This window comes from Electrona antarctica (genome assembly GCF_951216825.1).
Source record: "Electrona antarctica genome assembly, chromosome: 8".
In the NCBI taxonomy this organism is placed as follows: Eukaryota; Metazoa; Chordata; class Actinopteri; order Myctophiformes; family Myctophidae; genus Electrona; species Electrona antarctica.
Window position 1 is genome coordinate 16,763,314 of NC_136789.1, and position 10,000 is coordinate 16,773,313.

General features: G+C 44.2%; 1 protein-coding gene across 1 annotated transcript in view; it reads right to left on the reverse strand.

The window, feature by feature from the left end:
- ubl3a (ubiquitin-like 3a) overlaps positions 1–10,000 on the reverse strand; it is a 52,352-nt gene that overhangs the window by 41,429 nt on the left and 923 nt on the right. The window contains exon 2 of the mRNA XM_079508394.1: positions 9,967–10,000. This exon is cut by the window's right edge and continues 109 nt beyond it. Within this exon, the coding sequence (XP_079364520.1) occupies positions 9,967–9,993 (27 nt within the window). The 5' untranslated portion in view covers positions 9,994–10,000. The remainder of the gene's footprint in view (positions 1–9,966) is intronic.

Below are 10,000 nucleotides of genomic sequence, written 5' to 3' on the forward strand. Positions count from 1 at the left end.
TTTGGACAAAATCTGTAGGTGTACTGTCCAAAAACATGTTTTGCACAAAGCAGCCTTCTGGTGGCGCTATAACAGGCCGTTCTGGAATTTTTGGGGCAGAGGTTCGTCGTTGGCATCCAGGGAGTGTGTGTACAAAATTTGGCATCGACCGGGTTAACGGTACCGGAGATTAGCTGTTCACAGACGGACGGACACACGGACACACGGACGGACGGACGGAGTGCAAAACATACTCTCTCCCCATGCCTTCGGCCTGGTGGAGACAAATATCAGCCAGACATTGATAATTGGCAGTCTAGGACAGTGGAAATTAGAAGCGGACCCAAACTAGTGAAAATAGCAATCTACAACCTCTGCGCTGTTGTGAGCTATTTTCAGTACTTCTTGAACCTTTTTTTTAAATTGTTTATTTTTTCATAGCATACTTTTTAAAAACATGGGATTTTGTTTTTTATTTAATTTTACTTTTTTATACCTTTTGAAATAATAAAAACCTTTTTTTGTTATGTAGGAAACGGAAAAAAGGACCATAAGAATTGGCCCGGGACCCACATTATGGGTTCCGACCCAGTGTTTGGGAAACGGTGTTTTGCAAGACTTCTGTAATCATAAACTACTAACTAAAGGTATCACAGCTCAGTCTTGGGATCATGTAAAATAGATTGACACTGAAGGAATGTGCTCAAAAGAAACGCATCAGCGTTTTTTTCTTTAAGAACATGTTGTATGCTCAGTGCTCAGTGGTGAGGGTGTGGGGGGGGGGGGGGGGGAGTGGAGACAGACCAGCTCAATAAAGAAGCCATTCAGCTGCGCTGGAAACAATTTGCAACCGAGGAACACGTTTATATTAAAGCTACTGTATGCTAGCGTAGTGCGTGTCTCTGTGTGTGTGTGTGTGTGTGTGTGTGTGTGTGTGTGTGTGTGCACATGTTCTCTAGTACGCGACAGCATAGAATCCCTCTCCACATATTACATTTTGTAAAAGACTGTTATTGCAATTTGCAAAGTAATTGAAAAAAGAAAATCTGCCCGGATATTTCTGCATCAAGGGCTGCCCACACCAAGCACCATAACTCTAATAACTATACCTATGTCTATATTGTTCACCGCTGGTCGCTGTTATAGTTGTTGTGCTTGGTGTGGGATGGCCCTTCAGTCGAACAGATAGTAAGCACAGAATTAAAGGACAACTCCAGACTAAATAACATATAGGCTCATTTTCCTACTTTATATTCATCCCAAATGACTTGCCATGGGGTCTATTTTGCAGAAATGCCCTGTCGTCCAGTTTCCCCCAGCAGCCCTCATAGAGTGGAGCCCATAATATATTTGTTGCGGTCAAAAGTGATTTATTTTTCATGAATGTGTTATTAGTTGTCATTACAAACACATCCATGCCTTATTGCCTTGGTTGTCCCACACAAGCCAGCATAGTCTAGTAAATCATGTTTTGGGGTGAACGTCTTTTCCGGGACTTGACATAATATAACACATAACATCTGTTTAGCAGACTGTGGTGGCTTGTGTGGGACAACCAAGGCATGGATGCATGTAACACATTGATGGAAATAAATAAAGTAAAGATAAAGAAATAAAGTTTGACTTTTGAACACAACTAACAGCGTAAAAGCGATATGCTTATGGGCTCCGCTCTATGGTATGAGGTCTCAGGTCCATCCATCCATCCATCTTCAACCGCTTATCCGTAGTCGGGTCGCGGGGGCAACAGCTCCACCAGAGTGCTCCAGACTTCCCTCTCCAGAGCAACATTAGTGACTTCCTCCTGGGGGATTCCGAGACGTTCCAAGGCCAGTGAGTCGATGTGTTTCCTCCAACTGCACCTTCGTCTGCCCCGGGGTCCCCTTTCAGTGGGACGTGCATCGAGGACCTCCCTAGGGAGACGCCCGAGAGGCATCCTAACCAGATGCCCGAACCAACTAAGCTGGCTCCTTTCCAGGCGAAGGAGCAGCGGTTCTACTCCGAGTCTCTCTCGTGTGACTGAACTTCTCACCCTATCTCTAAGGGAGATGCCAGCCACCCCTCAAAGAAAACTCATTTTGGCCGCTCGTATTCGCGACCTTATTCTTTCGGTCATGACCCACACACTTCATGACCATAGGTGAGAGTAGGAACAAAGATTGCTCGGTAGTCAGAGAGCTTTGCCTTCTGGCATACTTGAAGGAGTTCAAGTATCAGGTCTCAGGGTATCAGGGGCAATTCTGCAAAATAGACCCCATGGCAAGTAATTTGGGATCACTATAAGTAGGACAATGAGCCTATTTAATTCTTGTGTGTCAAAAATGAAACTGATCATAATCAACTTTCATAATTCAGTCATATCACAAATCGATAGACGTCTCGCTCCTACTGTAGCTGTCACGTTGCACATAATCTCTCAAGAACAGCTTCCGAGTTGCGCAATAGCAAATCTGTCGCCAGGTATAAGGGATATTCAGAACGTGTATACATTGTTGTTAGTAGGAATAAAAACATATGTGCCCCACTGGAAGAGGGCTGGGGGAGGGGGACCTACCGGGCCAACAACCTGTTATCCATGTTCTATTGGCCGGCGCCCCCAGAGGCAAATTCTAAGGAAAAAATATATAATTTGCAGATGGGTTCCCATATTGCTTTAGAAATGATGTGGATGAGCCTTTGCTTTGCCTTCCCCAAACAAGATCTGGCATTTTTTTCCTGTGGGGCTTAACTGACGCTGTAGAGTGTTTCACTCTACAGCGTTTTCACTCCGAAGGAAACATGGGGCACAAGATGGCACTGTGCCGAGAACAGTGGCACAATTCCACTCCATGCGAACAATGGTCTTTTGACTTGATTCTAGTCTGTATTGTGTTCTAGTGTGAAGCGAGTAAGAACTCTGGGTGTTGTTTTGTTGTCAATGTTGTGACGTTGGCAAAGCACACAGCAACACGGCACAGTTAACAGGAAGAACAGGTTGGGGCATTTGTTGGTTGGTTCTTTTCATTTACATACAGGTTCACACATACATAACATATAATGCAGGCTGAGGCAGCACACAATGTACTACACGAGCGTTTGTGTTCAAACATAATAAATCATTAACCCCCAGGTTAATTACTTTAGAAGTAAACCCCATGTTTTCCCTGTGAGCGTGTAGATCTATTTTCATAAAATGTTCGCCACTGAATAGGGACGCTATAGAGTTCAATATGATAGCTACTAGCTAAGAGAGCATCAGCTCTGAAGGCATTACTCACACTAACCATTTACTTACCCTATTAGCCTGAATATAAGACTACGTTTTTTTCCAATGGAAACATCCTAAACAACAGGGACGAGACTATTTGACATTCAATGTTCTCACAAATGAGTCTTGAAAAATGGGGGTCGTCTTGTAATCAGAGTCGTCTTATATTCGGAACAATACGATATTTCATATTCTATACTTGGCCTATGCAGTTATTACACAGGGCATAAAAGTTAAATATGTGTTAGTAAATGTACACCTTTACCCAGATAGACAGGCAGTGAATGAGCAGGTGGTGACTCACCCTCATTGTGATATCAACAGAACAGATTGCTGATTGTTTGTTACAGGGATCAAACCTGTGGCTTTCCAATTACGGGGCGGTCTCTCTAACCACCCACTCCAAAAGCTGTCAATAGTCAAACTACATCTTATTATTGGCTCTGTTGGCGCACAAAATCATAGATCAAGGGTAATACTGGTAAATATTAATTATTGTTGGGACTGATCCGACAATCGGTGCATGTAACGTGGAGGCATGGCCGTCATTGTGGTGTCATGTCATATTCTGTTTCTTGACCTGTACATCTCTCTCAGTCCACTATTTACTGGTCTTACATAGACCATAATAACACTTAGCGGAAGTAGTGACCGGTTTAGCGCTAACCCCACTTGTCATTATAAACGTGCCCACAAACTCCTTTAATTCCTTTACAATAACATATTTTCCAAAATCCTGTCAGGCCTACCTGTTACTGAAGAATCAGATGAACAACACCATCCAATGTATTGTTAATTAAATAAACACTAAACTGGAAACTTCTATGGAGAGTGGAGACTACTATTGCAAGACATTTTGGTCTATTCATTTTGGTCTATTCTTTTTTGCATGGAAGTGTATATTTGTACGTCTTTAAATGTTCTGATTAATTGAAAATGAAGGACCCTGATGTAAACAAGTGCTTTTTCTGGTTTTATCCTCGTAGCAGTTTTTGTATTGACCTGTACTTTCGTTGAAATGTTTCTACATACCGTGAATAAAAATTTCAATGAGAAATGAGAACATGACAAGTGCACAGCAAGAGACTGGGGGGTGAAAATAAATATTATGGCGTATAGCACATGCAAAGACACATGCATAAACAAACACATGCACAAAAATGCAATCATACACACAACTATGCATACAGAGAGTTACATAAGCAATCGATGCATTAGAGTGGGCCTAATTCAGCTTTCCCCCATGGCATCACAGAGATGTATCAATATCACCCCTCTGAGGACTGCTTCAACAGGACAATGACAATGGTTCATTCAAACAGTCCAGCAGTGGTCATTGGTCAATACCCATTCTGCAACACTCGCAATCTTTGTTTCGCACAGAGGGACAGCATGCTCTCACAGAGCACGTTACAGGCTACAGGGCATTCTAGCCGCCGACATTTCGATCTTTTGCGACCGCCGTCGATTCAGTTTCCAACTTTCCATTCAATTATCTCAACATGTACTTTGGAAAGTACTAGACCTACCTCTTGATGTCACTAAATTATGCCTACAATGCATTCCACTTACTTGCCTTATGCCTGAGGGCGAGAAGCGACCTCGCCCTAAAGGGTGGGGTCGCGTGCACTGGCCATATATGGAGCGTGTCTTGAGTGTACAGGCTGTGATGAGGTGTGATCAACATATGGAATGTCAGAACAGGTCAGCTCCATATATGAAGATCTAAGGGTGGCAGCGGGGGCAGTGTCTTGAATGTACAGGGTTTGATGAGGGCCCAGGTATGGCTTGGCTTTAATTTTCGGGCCTGTTGAGAACTCTAGTTTTCGCCGGGTGCACAAATAACTTTGAGGCAGGCTCGTCTAGAGTTTAGATGGACACTACAGGTATCAGTCAAAAGGGAGACATCGAAGAGGAAGGATGGATGGGGAACGATCAACATATGGAATGTCAGAACAGGTTATGACATATCCATATATGAAGATCTAAGGGTTTGAGGTTCGAGGTCAGATGTAGAGTTGCTGGCCAATATTGATCAGGGAAATCTATATATGGGCGTAACTGCGACAGCAGGTCGCATTTAACTATGGCCAATATTGATGACATCAGGGATCTCCATATATGGACTTAACTCCTTGACCGCCAGAGGGAGGCAGAGCTCTACCCTAGAAAGTGCCAGACCATTTTGCAACACTAGCCGTCTCTGGGCGACGGCCCGTAAAGGATAGAGAGAGGCCTATTCTGAGGCCTAGTGAGGCCTGGTAACGCTTCCATCACTGTTTATCAGCGCGACGCTGGATTAATGATTTATTACGTGCCGTTCATGCCCATTTCATCTCGTTTTGAGCCATAATGCAAATAAAGTCGGTGTACATGCGTGCACGCGCGTGCACACAGGGATTTTATTTTGGCCGTTTTTATGTGGACGCTAGCGGTCGTTGGCTTTTGATATATTAACTCATTTTGCTGGGGACCGCAAACCCTGTGTGTGTGTGTGTGATCAGATCATGCAGCCTAATCGCTTGATCCTTTTTTAGCTTGATTTCGTAGACCTGCCCGCTTGTTTCTCTCACGCAATCTGTCAACACTGAACCTGGGGCTGTGTATGTACATGTGACAGTGTCACAGTCGATAAATCAGTTCCTGTGACCGACCGGTCGAATGATGTAATCTTGTTCTGTGACTCAGACACATGACGCTGGTGCCAAACGCACATTCATCATCAGCGGCACACTTCACCCAACTGGCAACGGTCAATCGTGATCCGCTTGTCCTTTTCTCTCAGCCTCCCTCCCTCCCTTGTCTGTCTCCATCTATTTATCTCTCTACAGTCTACACCCAGAATAGACACAATTTCTCTGGGTGTGTCATCTCAACCCCCATCCCACCCACTTACTATCCCACCCCTGCATGCTACGAGTGACTGCATCCTTCTTCTCTGTAACTATGTAGGCATAGCGAGCCATGTCCTCGACCCATTCTTGTGTTTTCTTTTCTGACACATGGACCCCCCCTCACCTCTGACCCTGGCCTTTAACCCCTTCCTGTGGTTCTATATGTGTGGTGGTGAGCTGAGCCTAGCCCTTTGACAACTAGTAGACAACATGTCCTAGCTGAAAATGCTTTAAACACACAAGCACAGCAATAGCAACGGTAATTAAGTTTCAACATCATATCGCAAAACGAAAAAAATAAATGACTTTTAGAGCTCAATTATTTGTGTTACTTAGTTAGTTAGTACATGCCATTAGTATAAAATGGCATGTACTGCATGTATATTCGGTGAGGAGGATGACTCAGGATATGGCTCTGACTTCTGAAGACTGCATCCTCATTCTAACTGCACCATGATATGAGGCAGCCGTTTTTAAAAGGAATACATCTTCTTCATCACATATTACATAATCGTAGACAAATGCTAAGTAATCAATAATACACAGCTAGGCTGGCTATCACCTGTGCTTCAACAGTTTAGAAGAGTCTCCATAACAACTCCTTGTCTTATGCAGATAAATATAGCCCTGTTGAATGGGGGGTCGTGATTGCTATACTACCTCCCACGCAAATTAACACATACTCTGTGTACCGCAGTAAGATGAGGTGTTTCAATACTACCCACAGTCAGTGTGTGTGTGTGTGTGTGTGTGTGTGTGTGTGTGTGTGTGTGTGTGTGTGTGTGTGTGTGTGTGTGTGTGTGTGTGTGTGTGCCTCAGTGTAAATATGAAAAGCTTGGATAATACCTGTAATAGATGCACGTAATTAAGAAATAAGAAGTAATTAAACTATGTCACTCAGAAATGCAGGATATCTGCTTGTTACACTTAAAGTCATACTTCAAATAGATCTCAGCTTTGTCCACCTCAACATCACACACACACACACACACACACACACACTTCCTGATGAAGTACATACGTTCATGTGCATTAGTATGTACTGTGTGTGAGTCTGCATTGTGTGCAAGCATGTGTGTGTGAGAGCGAGAAGAGACACAGTGATACATTTGTATTCATTAGCAGGATAGGACCCTGGAGACACAGCATCTCATTTTCAAGGGGGTCCTGCTGTGAGGTGCGTGTGTGTGTGTGTGCACGCGTGTGTGTGCGCACGCGCGCTCGCAGTTGTGCACGTGTGTGCGTGCGTGTGTGCTGAATGTGCCTCTTTGCAAATTGTTGCAAATTGTTGGAGTGGTTGGGCTTATCAGAAACCAGGGTAATGAATTGAGATACTTTATACTTCTACTGTTTTGTCTTGGCTCTTGATGACCAAACGGTACTGACTCTCTCCTTCTTTTTCAAGTCTAGCAGTCTCTCTCTCTCACTCACACACACACACACACACACCTACATATATCTCCCTGCTGCCCCCACCATTATACACATATTCTGAGAGGCGGACAGACCTGGGAGCCAGGCGTCACAGTGTTGCCATGGGGACCGGATCTGACCCTGTCAGCACTTCTGAGGCCTGCCTAGAGGGAGGCAATTTGCCCTCTCAGTGCCTGCCTGCCTGCCTCCGCTGCTGCTCACCGCTCTCCCCCTCTCTCCTTCATTCACTCCTGTCCATGCTTTCGCTCTCTCTCTCTCTCTCTTTTCCCCCTTAAACTGAACAAAATCCCATCCTCCATACTTCAGAGAGCGATTCCTTATCCTCTCTCTCTCTCTCTCTCAGATTCATTCACCCACAACATTCGCATCAGCATTCCCCTACCCTCGTCTTCCTACTCTATACAACCTCTTGAAGTGTGTGTACATGCACTGTTTCAGAAAATACAGAGCGGAAAGACACGGGAGGAGAGAGAGAGAAAGGAGGGAGATGGAGGAGAATGCATGTCCAATGTTGAACTCAGCCATATAAATGAGTCTAGTTAAGACTAAATTTCCCCACTGGACCGGCCCATGATTAATTTATGCTCCATTGTACAATGTTGTCACTTGTCACACGTCGTAAATAGCTGATCTACAAGCTCACAAGGCATTGCTTCCGTGACATGCTGTGAGCTTGTAGATCGGCCATTTTTGGCACACGACACCGCCACCGTATAAGACGATCAATAAATCTGGCTTTAGTGGGATGTGGCTGGCTTCATGAAAATTAATTAAGCCACAAGCAGAGCTCTATACGTACATAGGCATTTGTTCTAATGATTTCTGCAGACAGGAACTTTTTTTAAGGCTTCCACATCTGTGTAATCGGCTCTCTGCTGCGCTATTGCTGCATCGAATGTACAGTAGATCCTCTATCCCCATTCAAACCGCAACACTCCATAGGCATGGGTTTGAGTTGACGTATGGGGATGAGAAGTGAGTTTGATTTCATGGTTTCCGGGCTGACAGGAGCCTCTGAAGATTATACCACCATGAAATGTTTGGACATGTTAAGATATGGTTTCCATCCCCCTTGTGAAGACAAATCACACTTGTGTGAAATGAGGGGCGCCCACTGTATTTATATCGGCCACATGACGTCTTACGTCATGTTTAGTGCCAAACATTAAAGTCCATAGACTTGGCTGGCAAACGATTGAAATCATAAATGCTCCAAACAAACATTGGAGGGGCTAGCAGCGCCTCAAGGTTTTTGACTGACAGACGATTAGAAATGTTATTATGACACAAGACCTTGACTGACCAGCTCTGGTAGCCTATACTTAAGTGACATAACCTAGGAACTTCCACAAAGGGCCTTTCATCGCGGCTTACACTCAGAAACTCAGAATATGGGAAATTCAGTTCATGGGAGTGTCGGAAAGTGAAGGGAGATTTATCTCATGATGATTTCACCAGAACTAGAACACGCTGGACTCTGGACTTCCCTGGACTACCATGGGATTCAGTCCAGTCCACCCCCGTACTTCCTCGTGACATAATCTAAGCGCACCATTCCAGAATGGCAACATTGGATGGCTTTGGGGTCATCAACCAGTGTTAGCCATGGAGATGTCTACTGGAGGAGGACAGACAGGTTAGGCGATTTTAGCTGTGGATGGAGTGTGATGATTATCCTTCATTACATAGGCTTGGTAACTAACTATAGTAATAAATGACCACTACCACACATAACATTGATTTCCAAATCAATGTTACGGCAAGCTTGCTTGGCATGACATTGCTGGGGTTAGAAACGTCACACAAGCAAGCAGACGCAGTCACATGTATAGGACGAATGCAGTGCGTTTATTTTCCATGTGTTTCCGACGTCCTCTTTTAATCTGATAATCTGTGTGATCGGTGTGGTGCCTTTTAACACCGATAATAGGGAGCCTTATCAGGCTACTAAGTACAGTACAGTACACACTACAGTACTGTGACGACAATGTGGAATTAAATGTTAATGTAATGCAAGTAGGCTAGTTCGCTCACTGGATAAACACTGCTCCACTTTATACTGACCGCATTTTGATCATCCAACTGCAATACAACAGCAGCCTACGCTGTGTGTGTGTGTGTGTGTGTGTGTGTGTGTGTGTGTGTGTGTGTGTGTGTGTGTGTGTGTGTGTGTGTGTGTGTGTGTGTGTGTGTGTGTGTGTGCGTGCTACTCTCTACTCTACTGTACTGAAATGAAAGTGGTCATAAATAAAAGACATTCCCTCATCATACGGTGTGTTTCTATAGTTTCTACAGTAGATGAAAGTGACCATATATTTGATTTGAAACTGAAACACATCCTCTATCATAATCTACGTGCGGTGTGTTGTTTTCATTTCTACCCTATAGATGGAAAAGTGGTCGTTCTCTCACCATATCCGCTGGGGTGCTTCCAGTCATGGTGAAG